General features: G+C 36.5%; 1 protein-coding gene across 1 annotated transcript in view; it reads left to right on the forward strand.

The window, feature by feature from the left end:
* Positions 1-23,330, forward strand: part of ZRANB3 (zinc finger RANBP2-type containing 3) — a gene marked incomplete at both ends in the record, with an annotated part of 221,020 nt that overhangs the window by 133,493 nt on the left and 64,197 nt on the right. The window contains 2 exons of the mRNA XM_080688973.1: positions 9,432-9,603; positions 11,431-11,547. Of these exons, the coding sequence (XP_080545099.1) occupies positions 9,432-9,603; positions 11,431-11,547 (289 nt within the window). The remainder of the gene's footprint in view (positions 1-9,431; positions 9,604-11,430; positions 11,548-23,330) is intronic.

A 23,330-nucleotide genomic window follows, 5' to 3' on the forward strand; every position in this document is an offset into this window, starting at 1 on the left:
TACTAGGGATTGAACCCAGGATAGTCTACCTCTGAGATATACCCTCAGCCCTATTTTATTTTTATTTTGAAACAGGGTCTCACTAGGTTGATGAGAGTTTCACTACCTCAAACCTGTGATTCTCCTGTCTCAGCCTCCCAAGTACCAAGATTGTAGGCATATACCATCACACTGGGCTTCTCTGTGAGATTTTAAAGCATATGAGGTTTTAAAGCATGGAATAGACATGTGTGATTATAAGTTTTGAGTTTTTAAAGACAAATATTTTCAAGTGGTTCCAAATTCTATACCAGCCAGGTGTTGCACACCTACCTGTAATCCCAGTACTTGGGAAGCTGAGATAGGAGGATTGCAGTTTGAGGACAGCCTGAGCAAGTATAACTTTCACTTAAGTTCTCCTCTCTATAGGTAATTATAAATAGTTTTAATAACTCTCCATAGAATCTGTGTGCATAATAAAGCAAATTTATGTTTTGCAAAGATGTTAATATATTATAAACAAATACCTTTGTGCTTTCTTCCCCTTTTGTCCTTTTTTTATGTTTCCAATTTTATTGGAAAAACAAAAATTTTTTTTGTGTGTGTGTGGTACTGGGGGTGGAACCCAGGGGCTTTCTACCTCCGGGCTATACTCCCAGACCTATTTTCTATTTTTATTTGGAAACAGGGTCTCACTAAGTTGCTGAGAGCCTCACTAAATAGCTTAGGCTAGCTTTGAACCTGTGCAGTCCTCCTGTCTCAGCCTCCCAAGCACGGGGATTACAAGCGTGCACCACCATGCCCGGCTCGGAAAAACAAAAATTTTGAAACACATACATTTAGAAGAAAATGGAGGAAAAAGGCGATGGATTGCCATTATTCATCAGCCAAGTGTTACCAAGTTTTGTCCTTTTTTATATGTAAATAACTTCTCCTTTTTTATGATTGTGTGGTATCATATTTTTGGAAATGTACCATAGTTTCTGGGGTGGCAGGAAGTTGAAGAAATTTGCATCTCATGACATACTTTCCCTGTGAAAGAAAGTTTTTTGTTCAGAGAAATGAAAAAGTGCAGAGTTAAAATTTGAGTGTTGACATGGTTTGAAATTAGGCCAAGTAAAGCTATATTGTAGGATTGTAACCATTTGAGATTAACAACTCTAGATTTGTCCTGGAACCTTTTTTTTTTTCCTTTGCAGTACTGGGGGATTGAATCCAGGGCATTCTACCTCTGAGCTATACCCACAGCCCACCCCCCTTTTTTAAATTTTTGAAACCAGGTCTCACTAGGTAGCTGAGAGTCTTGTTATATTGCTAAGGCTGTCCCTGAACCATCAGTCCTCCTGTCTCAAGCCTCCCAGGCACTGGGATACCACACAGAGAGAATCTGTCTTTTCTCTTTTTTTCTTTTCTTTTCTTTTTTTTTTTTTTTTCAGTACTGAGAATGGAACCCAGGGGCATTCTACCTCCGAGCTACACCCCCAGCCCTATTTTTTATTCTTTACTTTAAAACAGGGCCTCACTGAGTTGCAAAAGCTCTCACTAAGTAGTAGCTGAGGCGATCCTCCTGTCTCAGCCTCCCAAATGCTGGGATTACAAGCGTGCACCACCACACCTGGCTAGGACCCATCTTTTCTAAGACATGATTTCCTCAGCAATGCTTAGCAGCCTCATACAGATATAAAAAGGTTTAGATTTGGATCCCATCCAAGATTGGATATTTTCACCATCTCATGATGCATGGGCTGAGTGACAAGGAAATTTAGGCTATCTTGATAACAAAAAAGCTAATTATGGGCTGAGAAATCAAAACGGGGTGAGGAAGGCTGTGAGAACAGGAAGGATCCCATGATGTGGAGAAAGTAGAGCAGTCAGTTGACTGAAACCTCCTGAGGAGATGGTAAAGATGTAGTGAGTGTGAAGGAAGGAACAGGTGCTTAGACGCAGGTGGTAAGTGGAGAGTAGTATTTCGGAGTTTACCAGGCACCACTGTTTTCAGTATCAGGTTATTGCTGTGGAAGTGAAGTGGAATGCTTCTGGTAGATTTTAGATTGTCATTGGACACAAGAAGTACAAGGAACCAAGAAGGAATTAAGTCGTATTTTAACAAATGAAAACCTATCTGGGGAAGAGTGGCCAGAATAATAAGAGCATTTCATATTCAGCTCCACAAATGTCTAATATTATTGATTGCCTACTATATTTAAGACTTTATTTCAGAGCTGCCAGCAATACATGAGTAAGACATAGTGCTTGATCTTATGAAGTCTGTAGGATTTGAAAAAGAGAAGACCTTAGGGGAACAAGCCTTTAAATATTTAAGCTCTGTCTTGCTTTAAAGGAATAAGACTTTTTTTCTTTGTGGCCTCTGAGGGCAATACTAGTTTCAAGGAGTGGAACTTACTAGGGAGATTTTTTTCTTAATTAGAGGGGTGTGTGTGTGTGTGTGTGTGTGTGTGTGTGTGTGTGTAAAACAAAAAAAGGAAAAGTACCATACTCCTACTACACTAACAAGTAAATTGTTTTACTTTTTTCTTATTTCTACTGTTGTCCATATATCTAATTTTTATACAGTTTTGATCTAGCCTATATGTAATATATCATCTGCTAACTTTCACTTAGTATCACCTCCAATGCTTTGCTGATTCTTTAAGTTGTTTTATTTTTACTGATTTTGACATGCTTTATTGCATTTAGAACACAATTCATACCTATTTTAACAAGTCAAACTGAAAACATTTTTTTAAATATGAAAAAATCAACTGAAAGCTTTCTGTTTAGAGATAACCATTACTAATGTATTTTGGTGACTTTTCCTCTAGATAACTGTTCTCCTTAAGTATATAAGTATGGGTGGATAGGTAAATGGATAGTTAATAGTGACATATTGTACATACTTTTCTGTAATATACTTTTTTCATTTTATATTATTCAGGACATCTTTCGATATTGATAAATAAAGTACATGATTTTTATTGGCTACATGACATCCTATTTTTTATAGAATATAAAACATTGTATGTTTATATGCATTATCTTTAATTCTTCCAACAGTTGTACAAGATAGTATTATATCCATTTTATAGATGAGGAATCTGATATTTGAAAAAGTTAAGTAACTCATCCAAGTCACAAAACTAAAAAGATCAACCAGAAACCAGGCGTGATGGTGCATGCTTATAATCCCAGCATTTGGAAGGCTGAGACAGGAGGACCCAGGTTTCCGGACAGCCTCAGCTACTTAGTAAGGCCCTTTGCAACTCAGTGAGACCCTGTTTCAAAAATAAAGAATAAAAAATAGGGCTGGGAGTGTAGCTCGGAGGTAGAATGCCTTTGGGTTTGATCCCCAGTACCACCAAAAAAAAAAAAAAAAAAAAAAATTAGTCATGGTCGTGCATGCCTGTAATCCTACTACTTGAGAGGCTGAGACAGGAGAATCACAAATTTGATGCAAGCCTCAGCAACTCAGAGAGACCATCAGCAACTTGGACCCTGTTTCAAAATAAAAAGGGCTGTGGATGTAGTTTATAGGTAGGATGCCTCTGAGTTCAATTCCCAGTACCGAAAAGAAAAGAAAAGATAAATTTAAACTCCCTTTGCTACCACTTTTATCTTCTTTCCAATATTTAGATTATTTGTTAATATGATGTCTATGTTTATAATATTGACTAAATAAACAAAGTAGATAAATTAATATTGTTCTCTAGTAAATCAAGTAATTGGTTGTTACTTTCTTGATTAACTTTTTATTTATTTCATAATTTTTTTTCACTTTTTGCTTGGTCTTCTATTATATCCATTGCTATTTTTTTTTACAGACAGATTCCAACAGATATGTCAATATCCAGCAGGTCTTAAAAGCACATAATATAATCTTTTTTCCTTTTCCCATGGCCCCTCTCAGAGCCTTCTGTCATGCGCCAAGCTAGGTGGATTTTCTGTAGCAATGGTACAAAGCTGTCAGACTGCATTTTCTTCTGTACTTATGCTCTGTTGGATAGCCACATTTCTAAATTCCATTGCTTTTCTCTCAGTTTATTTCCTGATATTTTAAAGATTTTATTTATTATGGAAAATACAGTGAGGAACCGGACATGGTAATGCACACATGTAATCCCAGCATTTGGGAGGCTGAGACAGGAGGATCTGGGTGCGCAGACAGCCTCAGCTACTACTTAGGCCATTTGCAACGCAGTGAGACCCTGTTTCAAAATAAAGACTAAAAAATAGGGCTGGGGGTGTAGCTCAGAGGTAGAACACCTTCTAGGTTCCATCTCTAGTACCACAAGAAAAAAAAAAAAACAGTGAGCCCTTTCCTCTACCATGGACTCATCACACAGTTTCGGCAACTATCAGTTGGTATAATTTTTCAAAATTATTTTATTGGTGCATTGTATCCATATATCATAATGGGATAAAAAAAAAAAACTTGTGTAGACATACATACACATATTGCCGAGTTAGCCCCTACCCAATCCCCATCCCATTCCCTCCGATATGTTTGTATAAGTACATCATGTGCTTTAGAGAGTTTCCTTCTTCCCCCCTTTAATCCCCTCAGTTAGGTTGCCTTATTTGCTCCTCTATAGGATCTCCTTTTTCATTTACAGTTCCTCCTATGACCCATTTCTCCTTAGCTTTCACATATTAGGGAAAGCATCCGATTTCTTTTTTTTTGTGACTGACTAATCTTGCTTGACATAAATTTTTCCTTAAATATTTGGTAGAGCTATTAGTCACCTGCGCCTGGTGTTTTCCGTTTTGGAAGATTATTAGTTAATTATTTAATTTCTTTAGATTGTCTATTTTTTCTTGTGTGAATTTTAACAGATAATGGTTTTACATGAATTGATCAACTTTGTGGATGGAAATTGTTTATAATATCCCCTAACTATTCTTTTTATGTGTGTGTGTGTGGTATTGGAGATGAAACTCAGGGTCTTTGTACCTCTGGCCCACACTCCCAGACCTATTTTCTATTTTATTTGGACACAGAATCTCACTAACTTGCCAAGAGCCTCACTAATTAGCTGAGGCTGGTTTTAAACCTGCACGATCCTCCTGTCTCAGCCTCCCCAAGTACTGGTATTACAAACATGTCCCATCATTCCTGGCTCCCTATTTTTTTATGTTCATGGGATCTATAGTGATATGTCCCTGCTTTCATTTTTTATATCTACTTTCTGTCATTTCCCCCTTTTTTATTTTTTAAACTTAAGTTTTAGTAGTGGAAATAATAGAAATTATCTCTAGGGAACCAGAAGCAAAATGCCTATCTTTCCTTTTCATTCTTTTTTCCTATCATTGACCATTAAAATTGCTTTCTGGCTTTAACTGTTAAAACTCACATAGTATCTATAGCTACAGCGCACTCCATTCTCTTGAGATTAGAACCAGTACAAATGCATTATACTAGGGCTCCTTCTAATTATGTCATCAGCACATATAAGTCAGCATATTCAAGACTCTAGTTTTCTTTTCCTCCTGAAAACTGTTCTTAACCAAGTAAATTCAGTCTGGGTTGATCAAAAGTCAATTCTACAACTTAACACCTAGAAGTATAATTGATTGTAACAGGAGGTTGAAGCAGGATTGTGTAGGTTCGAAGCAAGCCTTAGCTACTTAGTGAGGCTTTCAGCAACTTAGTGAGAACCTGTTTCCAAATAAAATATAAAATAGATCTGGGAGTATAGACCAGAGGTAGAAAGGCTCTGGGTTCCATCCCCCATACCATCAAAACAAAATGGAAAAAAAACTTTCTATACCCAAGTGACATGATATGTGTGTGTGTGTGTGTGTGTGTGTGTGTGTGTGTGTGTGTGGTACTGGGATGGAACCCAAGGGCTTTCTACCTTTCTCCCTCTGAGCTACACTTCCAGACCTAATTTATATTTTGTTTGGAAACAGGGTCTCACTAAGTTGCTGAGAGTCTCACTAAGTAGCTGAGGCTGGCTTCAAACCTGTGCAGTCCTCCTATCTCAGCCTCCCAAGTGCTGGGATTACAAACATGCGCCACCATGCCCAGCTTGACATGATCTGATGATCCTATATTTTAAAAATCCTAAGGAACCCTCTAAAAAGTGCTTAGAACTAAAAAGAGATCAGCAAAATTGCAGGATATAAGATCAGTATATTAAAATCAATTGTCTGAAGCTGGGTGTGGTGGCTCACATTTGTAATGCTAGCATTCGGGATGCTGAGACAGGAGGATTGAGGTTTGCAGACAGCCTCAATTATTTAGTGAGGCCCTCTGCAACTTAGTGATACCCTGTTTCAAAATAAAGAATAAAAAATAGGGCTGGAGGTATAACTCGGAGGTAGAATACCCCTGGGTTCCATCCCCAGTACTGAAAAAAAAAAAAGATAAAATCAGTTGTCCAAGAACCTAGATCCTCCTGTCTCAGCCTCCCAAGTACTTGTATTACAAACATGCACCACCACGCCCAGCTGTTGATACCCTTTCTAGCCCACTCCTCGCCCCCATTTCTCCTTTGTACTCTAGATGTAAGACTGGGAGTTAACAAATATGGTGCTGTAAATGTTCTTTTTTCTTTTTCTTTTCTGTTCTTTTCTCTCCTCCTCCTCTTTGCCCTGTTCCTTCTCTCCCTCCCCCTCCTCATCTCCCTTGCCCTCCATCTACTTGTACTGTGGATTGAACCCAAGGGTGTCCTACTTCCGAGCTACACTCCCCCAGCCTCATTTTATTTTTTATTTTAAAATAGGGTCTCTCCAAGTTACTGAGCCTGGCCTCTATCCTGTGATCTTCCTATCTCAACCTCCCAAAGACTGAAATTACAGGCATGCACCACCACATCTAGCTTGTGTGTATGTGTGTGTGTGTGTGGGGGGGGGGATAACTTGGGGATTGAATCCAGGGGCACTCTACTCCTGGGCTACATCCTTTCTATTTTATTTTAATCTTGAGACAGGATCTCACTAAGTTGTCCAGGATGGCCTTGAATTTGTGATCCTCCTGCCTTAGCCTTCCAAGTCAGTTAAATTACAGGCATGTGCCACCACTCCCAGCTGTGAATATTCATTAGAGCAAATGGTACCTCTAGCATTCAGAGTTTCAGGTGAAAGAAGTGGTGGAGGTGGAAAGTAGTGAGAAATATTTTTTCTTAACCATGTCCCAGACAAAGCATATGGTTTACAATAAACCAGTAGTAAAAATGCCGACAGGGAAACAGCTAGGTCTTCTCTCAATAGAGTGCATCTCCCCAAGGAGTGAATTAATTCTCATCACAGACCCGATACTATACTGTGGTGTCTGCCATTAGATTGTTCAGGCTTCCAAACAGATCTGCACTTCTGGAGCACAGCTGTTGGTGCTGTGCAGGAGGCAGGGTGGCCTCTGATGTTAAAAACGCCTGTGTGCTGCTTGTGTAAGCAATAACAATTACGGCAGAAGACCTCCAGCTACTGTATGCACACCTGCAGGACATGCCATGTAAGTGATATGCCTAAGAATACTGTAAATAGCAGACATTTGATTTAGAAAACAAAGCCAAAATATCCCCTACAAACTTACTGTTTATATTATTGGCAGTTTGGAGTGTTAGATTTTTTTTGTTTAACTATGTAGTCAAAATGTGCCTACATAGTCAGGTTTGGTGGCACATGACTATAATCCCAGTCCTTGGGAGGCTGAGACAGGAAGGTTACAGGTTTGTAGCCAGCCTTGGCAACTTAGTGAGACTCTGTTCTAAAATACAAATAAAGTTGGGCTGGGGTGTAGCTCAGATGTAGAACACCCCTGGGTTCAATCTCCAGGAACCAAGAACACACACACACACACACAGACATAGACACAAAGATGTACCTATGTATAGGAATGGGAAAATGTGTGACAGAAGCAGGTATTTTTGTACTTTCATGAATGTGTGAATTTTTAATATACATATTAGGAAATAAAACATTAAAGGAGCTAAACATTTTAATGAACAACTTTCAGCAATTCAGTTTATAGCAGTTATATGTAAATCATTAAACTTTTTGTGTAATGACAGCACTTCAATTTTTTTTTTCTTAGAACTGGAAGTGGAATCCAGGGGCATTCTACCTCTTGAGTTACACCCCCATCCCTATTTTTTATTCTTTATTTTGGAAGTGGGTCTCACTCATTTGCAAAGGGCCTCACTAATTAGCTGAGGCTGTCCTTGAACCGTGCTCTTCCAGTCTCAGCGTCCCAAATGCTGGGATTACAAGCGTGCTCCACCATGCCCAGCTTAGTTTTTTTTTTTTTTTTAACGAGTAAACTTTATATCGATGACAATTCAGTGGTATCTGTATCATTTTTTCATGTGGTACATTCTATCCATTCACTATGGTTTTTTAATCAAGTCTCCAGTCCAAGCAGTTTATATATTGTATTTTTCCTGTATGTTCAGGTTAATACATTAAACTAAAAAATGTAATATTCCCAAGTTCCATGTTTCTCATATTGACATCTATTTGGGGTGGGGGGGTTAAAAATCTCATTAAAATAGTTACTTAAACCTAACAGGAATTTTTCTTTGGTAATTATTCTGGAACAGCTGTTTTTAATAGTAGGTATTATAAGCCTCTAGGAGATGATTGAGAATTTTATGGGGTAGCATTTTAGTTGTCACAGTGATGGAGGATGTTTTGGGCCACTTGGCCTGGTGTGTACTTTTCAGTTGTTCCACTAGATTTCAACCCTTGTCTTAAAACCAATTCATATCATTTACTGCTTCCAACTCCTGATCTTTTCTGACATCTAGGGAATAAATTGCCTTTTTTTCACCCTCACACCCCATACGTTGCCTTTTGCAAGCATCTTAAATTTTAACTTCCTTTCATTTGCTAATTCAGTTACCACTTTTCCATCTGCATATTTATTTAGGTCTAAATATTTAAGTCATACATCCTCTGATGCTTCCTCTTTCATTCTCTGCTTCACAGTGGTTTTATATCTTTGCTTGTTTGTTTTTAATTTATTTGGTATCAATTCATTTGTTGTAAAGAGACACAAGATCACTAGGTAGTCAATCTGTTCTTCTTAACAGTTCATCTGAAAATAGTGTGTATGGATAGAGAGTATATAAAATGTTTGAGGTGGTTTTTAATGACTGGCTGGTGTACTGGCAGTTCAAGCCTACTGGTTAGATCTGCTAACCACAGTGCCATGTGTAATCCACCCAAGTGCCAGTTGCACCTCATTTAGAAGTAATGACCTCGTCTGTCCAATTCAGACTCATCTGTTCATCTCAGTTTAAACAGTGGTTAGATATACACACGTTCTACACTTGAGTAGTGTTTATCTTATTCGTTGCTCTTTCTTAAATTGGGCTTTTTGAAACTAATATTCATTCAGAATTATCAATGTAAAGGGTGTCTTGGCTCCTTGTTAAATGAAGATTGTACTGGATAAATTGTTTGCTTATTCTAGCATTCCACTTTTCCACATTTTTTTTTCTTCATATTAACAGATATTTTGGTAAAAGAGCTCAGTGGGATTGTCGAGGAGCATCAAATCTTAATGAACTTCACCAGCTATTAAATGACATAATGATTAGGAGATTAAAGACTGAAGTTTTAACCCAGCTGCCCCCTAAAATCAGACAGCGTATACCATTTGATCTTCCATCGGTGGCAGCCAAGGTAAAAACCTTCATTTGATTGAAAGCCTTATTTTAAGTCATTTAAAATTATACTATTAAAGATTGAACATATTTCATACTTCATAGAGAAAAAGTCTGCTTTCTTAAAATAGAGCATATGAATTAGAGCATATGAATTGGTTTTGTTTCATTTCAGGAAGAGAACTGAAAAATTTAATTTTAGTTATCAAATATGTAAACAGATATAATATTCTAGTAATTAAAATTTTCTGTTGAATATAGAAAAAAATGCTTCAACTACAACAGAGATTTAACATTAAGAATTCAAAATACCTGTAAGGTATAAAACCAAAAAATTAACAAAGGAAATTGTTTTTCTTCCTCTCAAATGTTTAAATATGAATTACTGTCTTCTGGGATATCTTGGATACTTCCCTATTCTTGAAATCCTGAAACTCTGTGATCATGTTGTAAGATGTGAAATTCAACATATCAGAAAAGGCTAGAAGTGTATTTTACCTAATCTTTATCTAAATTTTTTTGGGGAGTGCAATACTTTATAATCTTTACATTTTTTTTAAATCTAGACATGACTTTTTGTACAGGTATTTTCATTGTTACATCTTCAAAACATAAAACAAGCATTATGTAAACATTGAGAAATATGTTATTTCTAAAGTAACAATGGTCTAGTTTTCATTATCTACCATTTTAGCATTAGAGAGAAAAATAAAATGAAAAGTCAGTATAGGAATATATATATATATATATATATATATTTTTTTTTTTTGCAGGTCTGGGATGGAACCCAGAGGTATTTGACCTCTGAGCTATAACCCCTGCCCTATTTTTTATTCTTTATTTTGAAACAGGGTCTCACTGAGTTGCAGAGGGCCTCACTAAGTAGCTGAGGCTGTCTGCGAACCGCGATCCTCTGGTTTCAGCCTCCTGAATGCTGGGATTACAAGCATGCTCCACCACGCCCGTCTAGGATTATATTTTTATTTAACCAATAATCCCCAAGCCTGTATGCTCATTTAAATAAAAATATTGGGGGGGGGCGTTGTCTGTTGATGGAACCCAGGGGCATTTGACCTCTGAGCTAAACCCCCTGCCCTATTTTGTATTTTATTTTGAAACATGGTGTAAGTTGCAGAGGGTCTCACTAAGTAGCTGAGGCTGTCCACAATCCTTAGGTCTCAGCCTCCTAAATGCTGGGATTACAAGCGTGCACCACCACACCCGGCAAAATGTTTTTTTTTTTTTTTTTTTTTTTGTAAAAAACACTTGGCTATCATATTTACTTTCAGCATCTTGCTTTCTTATGTGTTTAAATTTTTATTTTCACTTTCTAAAATATTTCTTCATAACAGGAGGCAGCAATTGTTTTATATTGTTAGCAAAGGGCTTTGTTTTTGCCCATAGCTTGTCATTGGTTTCTATAATTGGCATGAACATATGTCTGACCTCATTGATGTATTATTTTTAATATTTATTATTATTATTATTATTATTATTATTATTATTATTATTTTGTGGTACTGGGGTTCCTGGAAACCCTTCTGCCTCCAGGCTACACTCCCAGACATATTTTATATTATTTTTATTTGGAAACAGGGCCTCTTAAGCCAGCGAGGCTGACTTTGAACCTGTGCGATCCTCCTGTCTCTGCCTCCCAAGCATGGGGATTACAAGCGTGCGCCACCACGCCTCACCTCATTGATGTTTTAAATGAATGCTTTTGCATCTAGGAAGTTCTTTACATCTTTTTATACAGAAAAGAAGTAGGATAAGATTTATGATTGCATTAATTGTTCTGTTTTTTATGCAGTATTTCTAAAAAAATATGTTATTTCATTCCACATAGGAATTAAATACCAGCTTTCAAAAGTGGGAAAATTTAATGAGAACTCCAAATCCAGGTGGCACGGAAACTGTTATGGGATTGATCACCCACATGTTTAAACAAACTGCTATTGCCAAGGTACTTGTTGCTGGGCCAGCATGTATTTGTCTTTATACAAACTTTAATAAATTAAGTAGGTTATTTACATGCTTTAACCTGTCTTTTCTTTTTTTTAACTCCTTATTGTAGAAAATTCAGACTTATTCAAAGTAAACAATAATATAATAAACATTACTTTATCCATATAGTGACCCTTTCCAATATACTTGTATATTTTGATTAGGGAGTAGAGTATACTTTACATTTTCTCATTTAAAGAATATGCATAATGAAAATCTAGTGAGACCCTGTTTCAAAACAAAACTAAAATTGGGCTGGGGACTGGAGCTCAGAGGTAGAATGCCCCTGGGTTCAATTCCAAGTACCAAAATAAAAGCAAACACAAAAACAAAAAACCTGTGATCCTCCTGTATCAGCCTCCAAAGTACTGGAATTACAGGCATCCATCATTGTGCCTGGCTTGGTATTAGAGTTTTTAAATGTTAGTATAACTATCAGGTAAACTCATCATATGCTGTTGTTGTGGTGGTTATTGTTGTTTTACAAGCTTGGTAGAATTTGTAAATACTGAGTGCCGTACCTGTCAATTCTGAGTTTTTTATTTTATTCTGTGTGTGTGTGTGTGTGTGTGTGTGTGTGTGTGTGTGTGTACACACACACACACACACTGGAGATTGAACCCAGAGGCACTCTACCTTTCGGCTATGTCCTCAGCCCCATTTTATGTTTGTTTTTTTTTTTGTTTTTTTTTTTTGAAACAGAGTCTCACTAAGATGCAGAGGGCCTCACCAACTTGCTAAGGCTGGCTTGAGAACCAAGTACGGGGATTATAGGCGTGTGCCACCATACCCAGCCAATTCTGAGTTTGTTATAACATAACTTTTTTTTTTTTTTTTTGCAGTACTGGGGGTGGAACCCAAGGGCATTCTACCTCCAAGGTATACCCCCAGCCCTATTTTTTATTCTTTATTTTTTGAAACAGGGTCTCACTGAGTTGCAAAGGGCCTCACTAAGTAGCTGAGGCTGTCTACCAACCACGATCCTCCTGTGTCAGCCTCCCAAATGCTGGGATTACAAGCATGCGCCACCACACCTGGCTATAACATAACTTTTAAAAGTGCAGATTTTAAGGTACAGTTTTTATAAAGTGAAATGTACCCTTCTAAAATATATGTCTGAATGAGGCTTGACAAATGTGTATCGTTGGTTAACCACTACTATAATGAAAATATTGAATATTTTCATCACATCAAAAAGGTTCCTCATGAATATTTGTAGCCATTTCCCTCCAACTCACCCCTAGACCATGTAAATTACAAATTCACTTTTATTATAATTTTGCACTTTATAGATTGTCACACGCACACACAAAGATGGAATCATTATATGTAGCCTTGTGTCATGTTTCTTTGATTTATCTTAAAGTTTTGAGATTAATTCAGGTTGTTGCATATGTCGTTACTTTTTTTCTTTTTATTGCTGCCTGTATATCCTCTGAAGTATGGAAGTGTATATATTTTTTTATTTCTTCACCAGTTAGACATTTAGAGAATTTCCAATTTGCACTGAATAAAGGTAATAAAATCATCTACATGTAGGCCATTGTAGAGGCATCTATTTTTGTCTTCCTTAGGCAAAAATTCAGAAATAGGATTGCTGAATCATAAAAAAGAAAAACCCTGCCATTTGTTTTTTAAAGTAGCCATACTGTTTTGCACTACTGTTGTCATTGTATGAGAGTTCCAGTTCTACATCTTTGTCAGCACTTGGGATATGTAGGGGTTTCTCATAGGGATTTTAATTTGCCTCTCCCTCATAATTTTAAGCATATTTGTGTGTACTTTTAAGCTATTCACTTTCCTTTGTGAAGTACCTGTTATATTGAGCCTGTGTTTATATTGACTTAGAAGACTTCTATGTATTTGGAAGTAAATACCCTAACATATTTTTTTTTCTTGGAAAAATTTTCCGCAAGCCTGTAGATTTCTTCCTTCCTTCCTTCCTTTCCTTTCTGTGCTGGAGATTCAGAGCTTTGTAGAAATGCCTACCATTAGGCATTTCTACCATTAAGCTGCTGCATCCTCAGCCCTTTTTTAAAAATTACTATTTTTTGTAAGGGACTCAGTAAGTTGCCCAGGTTGGCCTTAAACTTGTAATTCTTTTGGCTCAGCCTCCTGAGTAGTTGGAATTACAGGCATGTGCCACCGTCTGGCTTCCATTTTTGTTTTTTAACAAAAACAAGAAGTTTTTTTTTTTTTTTGGTGCACTGTTTCATACATCATAGTGGGATACAAACTTTTGTAGACATACATGCACACATCACCCAGTCAGCCCCCACCCGATCCCCACCCCATTCTCTCCCCATCCTTCCTTCCCATGCTTGGCTTAGTGGTTGACATCTAGTATTATAGCAATTTATCCAAAATTAAAAATGATAATCTCACATAACAGTTTCATTTGTCTGATACCAAGCTTTTGATGACTTAAAGATAACATTTCAATATTTCTTTTTGCTTTCTTTCTTACCAGAGAATATTTTTTTCTATTTTTAGGTGAAACTATCATATATTTATATATTTATTTTTCAGAAAAAAATCTATCCTAATATGGAATATGGATTCTAGATACCCAAAACGATCTTGAAAAAGAACAAAGCTAGAAGATATATATTTTCTGATTTCAAACCATATAAAGCTATAATAATTGAAACAGTGTAGTACTGTTCTAAAAGCAGATATATAAACCATTGGAGTTAAATAAAAGCCTAGAGCTAAATTCTTCCCTATATTGTCAAGTTATTTTTAACAAGGTTTCCACGAACATTTGGTGGAGGAAATAATAATCTTTTAACTAAATATTGTTGAAAAATAATAATTACATGGAAAAGAATAAAATTGGACCCTTACCTAATCCCATATACAAATATTAACTCAAAATAGATAATAAACCTAAATATAAATCTTAAGACTATAAACTTTTAGAAGAAAATCTGGGTCATAAAACCTCACAACATTGAAATTGGCAGTGATTTCTTGGATATGATTTCAATGGCACAGGCCACAGAAGAGTATACAAACTCCCTAAAAAATAAAAAACATATTGTATATCCAAAGACAATGTAAACAGAGTTAAAAGTTACTAATAGAATTGGATAAAATATTTCCAAATGCTATATCTGAAGGTATATTAATATTCCAACTAGAAATCCTAGAAATTAACAACAATAAAGGCAAACAATACAATTTAGAGATAGGTAAAAGACTAACATAAATAATGAATCTCCACAGATAACCAATCTTAGTTGTCTGTTGGATGGAAAATCTTGTTTCTCTGGTTCTGGTGTGTGTTACCTATTTCTTCTTTGTAATTAATCTCTTTGAGTATTTTCTCTAGTGCTGGTTCTAAAGACATAAATTCCTTCAGTTTCTGTTTGTCATGAAAGCTTCTTATTTTTCCATCTAATTTGATAGAAAGTTTTGCTGGGTAGAAAATTTTTGGCTGGAAGTTGTTTTCTTTCAGAGTTTGGAATATGTTACTCCAAGCCCTTCTGGCTCTCATGACTTGGTTTGGGAAGTCTGGAGTGATTCTAATTGGTTTGCCTCTGAAGAAGTTTTATTTGAAGTAGTCTAGTATATCTTTTTTCCTTTTGTGTATTGCTTTTTTAGTTCTAAGAACTTTTTGCCTAATCCAGGTTTATGAGAATATTATCTTATGTTTTCTTCTGAAAGTGGTAAAGAGCCAGGTATGGTGGCGCACACCTGTAGTCTCAGTACTTGGGAGGGTTAGAAAACCAACCTCACCAAAATAAAAAAATCACCCTCACCCTGTTTCAAAATAAAAAAAATCAAAAGGGCTGGGGTATAGTCCTGAGGCAGAACTCCCTTAGGTTCAGTCCTCAGAAGTGTGTGTGTGTGTGTGTGTGTGCATGCACTAAAGCTTTAACTTACACATTTAGGGTTATGAGCTATTTTGAGTTAATTTTGAATATGGTACAAAGTAAGGGTAGAAGTGTTCAGAGTTGCAGGGGGTTTTGTTTGGTTGTTTGGTGTTTTTTGCATATGGATTTTCAGTTGTTCCAGCACTTTCTGTTGGAAAAACTACTGTTCTCTCATGAAATTTCCTCAACACCTTCATAAAAAAAATCAACTGATAGCTGACACCCTTGTAATCCCAGTACTAGGGAGATTGAGACAGGAGGATCGCAGGTTCATGGCCAGCCTCAGCTACTTAGCGAGGCCCTTTGCAACTTAGTGAGACCCTATTTCAAAATAAAGAATAAAAAATAAGGCTGGGGGTATAGCTCAGAGGTAGAATGTCCCTGGGTTCCATCCCTAGTACCACAAAAATAAAAAAACTTGTTTTATCTCTTGTAGGTTTACTTTTCCATATGAATTTCAGAATCAACCTGTCAAGTATATGCTGTTTTTATTGAAATTGCATTGAATCTATACATTAATTTAGAGGAATTCTCCTTACTAATATTTAGTTTTTTGATTCATGAAGAGTATCTTTTTCTTCTAATTTAGGTCTTTTAAAAATTTTTCTCATTGTGTTTTGGTTTTTTGAGTACATTTTTTCTTTTTTGTGTTTCTCTTTTTTTAATTCGTTCATTGTAGTTATACATGCCAGTGGGGTACAAGATGGTGGAGACATACAAGCACACATCACTCATTTATCCCTTCCCCACTTCCCACCCTGTTCCCTCCCCCTCTCTCTTTCTCATGTTGGGCTTATTTGACTTTGATATGTTTTGTGAATACATTTTGTTAGATTTATCCCTAGGCATTTCATGTCTCTCTAAGCTCTTGTAAGTAGTATTTTAGTTTAAAATTCCATTTTTATCACTAAATATAGATTATTATTGATTTCATATATTGACCTTTTATTCAGTGAACTCGCTGAACTCACTTTATTAGTCTCATGGCTTTTTGGTTAATCCCAGTATAGAGGATCATTTTGTCTGCACATAAACACACTTTTTTTTTTAATCTCTCCTAGTATTATGTATGCTTTTTATTTACTTTCTTGCTATCACATTGAAGCATGATGAGTGTAATTGTGATTAAAATGACAGGATTGAAAAGCCTTGCCATGTAGCCAATCTCAGGGGAAAGGCATGCATCTTTCACCATTAATTATGATGTTACTGCTAGGATTTTCATAGCTGACTTTTCTTATATGGAAAAAAGTTCCTTATTTTTCTAGTATGTTGAAAGGAGAGATGGGACATAAGAACATTTCCTTCTTTGGTAGAGCAGAAGTAGAAGAGGCAGCTGCCATAAAGGTAAATGAGAAGAAAACAGCTGTAATTCTAACACAATTAAAAAGGCTGTGTCTAGGCTATCGTAACAGTTCAAAATAGCAGAGGGTCCTAGAACACTGGAGTCCACACTCACAAGCTTTACTTTCATTGGCCTCAGCCTGGTGCTTACTAGACCAGAGAACACGCCCATCAGGAGAGCACAGGCCCTCTTCCAGGATGCTTTTCCCATAGTAGGCAATAGGCAGAGTGCACCCACACACACACACAGCTTCTAAAGCCCAGTGAAGGATCTGCTGCTTCTGGAGTGGGATAGGAACAAAAGCTGTCTACCCCTAGGGTGTGGGCAACAAACAGTATTAAACTTCTGTTTCTAAATAAAATATAAAATATGACTGGGAGTGGAGCTTGGAGATAGGATGCCCCTGGGTTCAATCCCCAGTTACTCCCACACACATAAAATCAAATCTTTCAAGGGCATAAATAATATGTGGATAAGAAAACTTTTTTTAAATATGAAGGTTAAAATTGAAAAACTACATGTCACATAAATAATAAAAGAAAATGAGAGTAAATGTAATTAGTATCAGATGATGTAAACTTCAGAACAAAGAATATTGCCAGTAATAAGGAGAAGAGTTATATAATGAAAAAGTGATCAGTTCATCAAGAAGAAAATAATATAAATGAGAGTCCTAAATATGTGACTGTAATAAACACAGATTCAGATTTAATAAAGCAAAACTTATAGAAATGACAAGAGAAATCAATAAATCCAAAGTTTTGAGTGGAGATAGCAAAATTTCTTCCACAGCCAGGCGTAGTGGTGCACGTCTGTAGTCCAGCTACTCGGGAGGGTTGCTTGAGCTCAGGATAAAACAAGTAGATGAAAAACGAATAATGAGATAAATAAATGTTGTCAACCAACTTGACATTTATAAAATTCTATATCCAACACCAGGTTCTTTTTAAGTAAATGAAGAACATCAACCAGCAAATATAAACATATTGAACTAATACAAAGTATTTTCTCAATATATGAAATTAAACAAGAAACTGTGAATAGATATCTGGAAAATCCAAATATTTGATAATTAACACATTTCTTTTTTTTTTTTTTTTTTTTGGTGGTGGTACTGGGGTTCCTGGAAGCCCTTCTACGTCCGAGCTACACTCTCAGATCTATTTTATACTTTTTTATTTTTGGAAACAGGGTCTCTTAAGCCAGCGGGGCTGGCTTTGAACCAGCGCGATCCTCGTGTCTCCGCCTCCCAAGCGCGGGGATTACAAGCATGCACCACCATGCCCGACAACACATTTCTTAATGGATTATAAAAGAGTTCTGAGGGACCTTAGAAAATATATTCAATGGATAAAAAAGTGGGAAAAAAAAAAGAAGTAGGAAATTGGGTTTTGTGGTGCATTCCTAAAATCCCAGTACTTGAGAGGCTTAGACTGGGCATCACAGGTGTCTCAGCAACCTAACGAAACCTGTTTAAAAATAAAAAATAGTGGTGGTTGTGTAGCCCTGGGTTCATTCCCCAGTGAATGATCTAAAGAAGGAAGGGAGGGATGGTGGGAAGGAAAGAAGGGAGGGAAAGAGGAACAGAGGGGGAAGGGAAGAGAAAGAAAACAGAAGAAAAATACCTCACAATGATTTTTTTTTTCTTTCAGTACTGGGGATGGAACCCAGGGGCATTCTACCTGCTCAATCCTCCTATCTCAGCCTCCCAAATGCTGGGATTACAAGTGTGCGCTACCACGCCCGGCTTTTTTTGTATTTTTGATATAGGCTCTCACTGAGTTGCGAAGGGCCTCGCTAAGTAGCTGAGGCTGTACCACGCCTAGCAAAACTATGTATTTCTATCCCTGCCCTGCAGCCAGAAATAATTAATTGGCATTAACAAATTGGAATTCTTAGTGTATTCTCCCAGATATTATCAAAGTCTGGTAGTTAAAGACTATAGTAACAGTAAAGAATGCAGTTTACCTACATCATAGATTAAGTAGGCTTTGCAGGAGGTAATTAGTTTAATTAAACTGTTTATTATTTTTTTCTATCAGAAAATGTATTTCTGAGTTCTCCCAAATCAGTTTGTAAATAAACTTGAAACACCACAGGTTATAATACAGGTGTATATGTAGTGCTTCAAAACCAGGATGCTCTGGAAACACACAAGAGGGAGGTATGCAAAGAAGGCACCCCAAGGAATAAATAGTCACTAGCCAGATAGAGGACGTGAAATGGAAAGGCCAGGAAGCTGGTGGAGTATAGTTCAGGGAGATAAAATAGTTTGTGCAAACTCCCACAGAATAACCAGAAATAGCACACTGAGAAAGTAGGTCAACCGGGCTGAATCCTGGAATGTTGGGAGGAATTGTGATTGAGTCTAGGCTGGATATTGTGGAGAACAGCAACCATGTCATAAAGGTCACAGTTCAGCTGGGCATGGTGGCGTACACTTGTAATCCCAGTACTTGGGAGGCTGAGATAAGAGGATTGCAGGTTTGAGACCAGCCTCAGGAACTTAGTGAGGCAGTCAGCACCTTAGGGAGATCCTGTTTCCAAATAAAAATAAAAACAGGGCTAGAGGTGTAGCTTGGAGGTAAAATGCCCCTGGGTTCCATCCCAGATACTCCAAAAAGAAAAAAAAACAAAGAAAGGTTACAGTCATAGTTTGCCATTTATTGTAAGGGTTCTTAACCATAAGTTATAATGGAGTGCAACTAAAATGACCAGATTTGTGCTTAAGAAGACTCGCTGGAGCTGTGTGGAAAGTAGATAGGAAGGAATGAACCTGTAGGCAGAGAATCTGTTTGAGATGTATCACTGATTACATAGTCCAAGTTAACAGTACTAGTGATCTAAACTAAGGTTGTGCTGTACCACATCTTGACTGGAAAGAAAGGAACAATTCAAGAAGTATTAAGATGGTACAAGCTATAAACATTAATGATTGACTAGTGGGGAGGGGAGGGAAATGGTAGGATATAGATTTCTTGCTGGGCCAATTGAGTTGAGGTTTGTGCCATTCAATAGGAGGTAAGTACCATTATCTTTTGGCTATTATCTAATATCAAGGCAAATACTATTATATACACAAACTTCCTTCGTAATTCATAGCATCATATTAGAAATATTTTCACTGGCCAGGCGTGGTAGTACACGGTTGTAATCCCCGCGCTTGGGAGGCTGAGACAGGAAGATTGCACAGGTTTGAAGCCAGCTCAGCTACTTAGTGAGGCTCTCAGCAACTTAGTGAGACCCTATTTCCAAATAAAATATAAAATAGGTCTGGGTGTATAGCCCGGAGGTAGAAAGCCTCTGGGTTCCACCCCCAGTACCACCAAAATATATATATATTTTTTTTTTCACTAAATCATTTGAACACTTGTATTGAAGGATTTAAAATAATTTAAAAACAGCCAGGCATGGTGGCTCATGCTTGTAATCCCCGTGCTTGGGAGGCGGAGACAGGAGGATCACACTGGTTCAGAGCTAGCCTCATTGGCTTAAGAAACCCTGTTTCCAAATAAAAAAATATAAAATAGGTCTGGGAGTGTAGCCCGGCGGTAAAGGCTTCCAGGAACCACAGTACCACCAAAATAAATAAATAATAAATAATAATAATAATAATTTAAAACCATCTTCTAATTATTTATCAATATTTTAACCGTAAGGAGAAACAATTTAAAGAAAATAATTAGCTGGGCATGGTAGTGCAGGCTTGTAATCCCAGCATTTGGGAGACTGAGACAGGAGGATCTCAGTTCATGACCAGTCTCAGCTACTTAGTGAGGCCCTCCACAACTCAGTGAGACCCTGTTTCAAAATAAAGAATAAAAAATAGGGTTGGGAGGTGTAACTCAGAGGAAGAATGCCCCTGGGTTCCATCTCTAGTACCACAAAAAGGAAAAGAAAATAGTAAGTTTTCAAGTAAATGTATTTATGTAAGTGTGCAGAGACTCACACAATACTGCCATTTTTAAGGGCATATGCTTAATTATTGCCGAAATAAAATGAATTATTCATTATTTATGGTATTTAATAGAAAGGCTATAATTTCATAGTAAATACATTAACTTAGTATGTAAAGTGTGAATTTATATTCACGTCAGATATTCTGAGGAAGTCAGTACTTTCTCTACCCTTTTTTTATATTGACTATTTTAACAATGTTCACTAATTGTAGTTAGGGAGTACTGGGACCAGAAAGGACCTCTGGGGTGGGGGGTACATTTCTCTCTTCCTTTACTCTAGCAGACTTATGACTGAAGAGTTCCAGACAAATGGATCTCCACCTTTGCTCAATTTATAGATGTTCTGGTAGGTTTCCTCATTGCTATAATCTTTCTTTTCCTCATAGCCTATAATGTCTTCTAGGCAGACTGCTTCAGACTGCGTCTGCCAGCAAAGTAGGTCGTATTGATCTAATAAGTTTTACCGTATACAGAGCTATAAAATAATGTTATGGTATTGGCATATGTAATCTACTTGCCTTGTGAACACTTATGTTAGTCTATTTTTTTGATGTAGTTGAATTTCACAGGAGTACAGAAGTATGTTTTAAGTATGTTTATGATCATCTCCTTTGTATTATTATTATATCTTCAGACCTCTTTTTCTATTATTTCTTAATGTGATAAAATAGAGAAGTAGTAAATTTAATGACAAATAATAAAGAAAATAAACCTAAAATAATGTTAATTTTACAGTCAATTATTAAAACATCTCAAATACTTAGAAAAAAATCACATTTTTTCTTCTTTCTCTCCCCACCAGCCCTATTTCTTATTATTCATTTTTTTAAGATTTCAAAATATGGATTTAATCAAGACACATTGTAGTATGTTAAAAAAACATTTCAATTCTACTGAAAGAACAATAACTTATCTTTAAATTATGAAACACTGAACAAAGTGAACAAATTTAAATAGCATTATATTACATCAAAACAACGGTATTATCAGTTTCACTGTCAAAGTGACAAAAGGATAATTTATATATTTATTAAAATGTACCATAAAACAAATTATTGTAAGCAGTTTAAAGATTGACTTAGAAACCAGGCGTGGTGGTGCATGCTTGTAATCCCCGTTCTTGGGAGGCAGAGACAGGATCGTGCAGGTTCAGACCCTGTTTCCAAAAATAAAAAAGCATAAAATAGGTCTGGGAGTGTAGCCTGGAGGTAGAAGGGTTTCCAGGAACCCCAGTACCACCAAAAAAAAAAAAAAAAAAAAGATTGACTTAGAGATAAAAATACCAAAACTAAGGAATTCATGTGTATGCATGTATACACCTAAAGATAATCATTCATCATATGAAGAATTTGTACCATTTTCGTACTCTATTTTAGAAGAATTAATATTGAAATTTTGATCATGAGGATATTGTTTGTTTACAATTTTTTTCTTTTATCATGTATTTATACTTGAAAAACCTGAGAGATGATATCTTGTATGTACATTGAACACTACTATTTACCACTATTCAGCTCTACTGTTGTGAGTTTTATTTGCAAATCTACTACTTTTACTTTTTTTTTTTTTTTTGCGATACTGGGGATTGAACCTAGGGGCATTCTACCTTTGAGTTACACCCCCAGTCCTGTTTTTTATTCTTTATTTTTTTTGAAACAGGATCTCACTAAGTTGCAGAAGGCTTTACTAAGTAGCTGAATCTTCCCACAAACCTGCGATCCTCCTGTCTCAGCCTTCCAAGTACTGGGATTATAAGTATGAGCCAACCATGCCCAGCTCTAATTTTACTTTTTCTTTCTTTTTAAAAATTTTTTTATTGGTGCATTGTTATTCTTTATTTTGAAACAGGGTCTCTCTAAGTTGCAGAGGGCCAGCTGAGGCTGACCAGTTACCTGTATGTGATCCTCCTGTCTCAGCCTCCCAAGTACTGGGATTACAAGTGTGTGCCACCATGCCCAGCTTTCTTTCTCTCTCTCTCTTTTTTAAATGAATTTTAAACATTTGGTGAGAATACAATGGACGCAAGTGAGCAGATTTTTCATATTTAGAATCAGCATAATACATTCCTAGTAAAAAACAGAGATAGTAGTATGTTTGGTTTAGCCAAATCTCAGTTATTTTCAAGCACATTACATTACCTCACTTTTTAAAGAAAACTATTTTTAATGTGACTTTTTCATGAAAATTAATAAAACCAACCCATAATTTAAAATGCCCTATCACTTTGGGGATGATAACATTCCCTAGTGCCTTAAAATCTTTGCAAAAGGCAAATTACTTGAAACATATTCCCATTATGCACAAAGTATGTTTCCTCTCTTATTGCTTCAGCAGCTCAACAAAGGTGGAATCCTGTTTATAAAGTGCAGAGAAGTAACACAAGGCCACTATAGAATTCCCTGCTGCACAGGGCCTGGGATAGCATGAGACTGGACTGTCACTTCCTATGTCCACTCTGTTGAAGGAGTCTCTGGCTCTGAACTAGAACAAACTGCTTTCTGTTCACTAAGAGAATATGGTTCACAATAATCAATAAAGTGCAGTAAGCCAGTCGTGGTAT

Source organism: Muscardinus avellanarius (genome assembly GCF_963383645.1).
Source record: "Muscardinus avellanarius genome assembly, chromosome: 2".
Lineage (NCBI taxonomy): Eukaryota > Metazoa > Chordata > Mammalia > Rodentia > Gliridae > Muscardinus > Muscardinus avellanarius.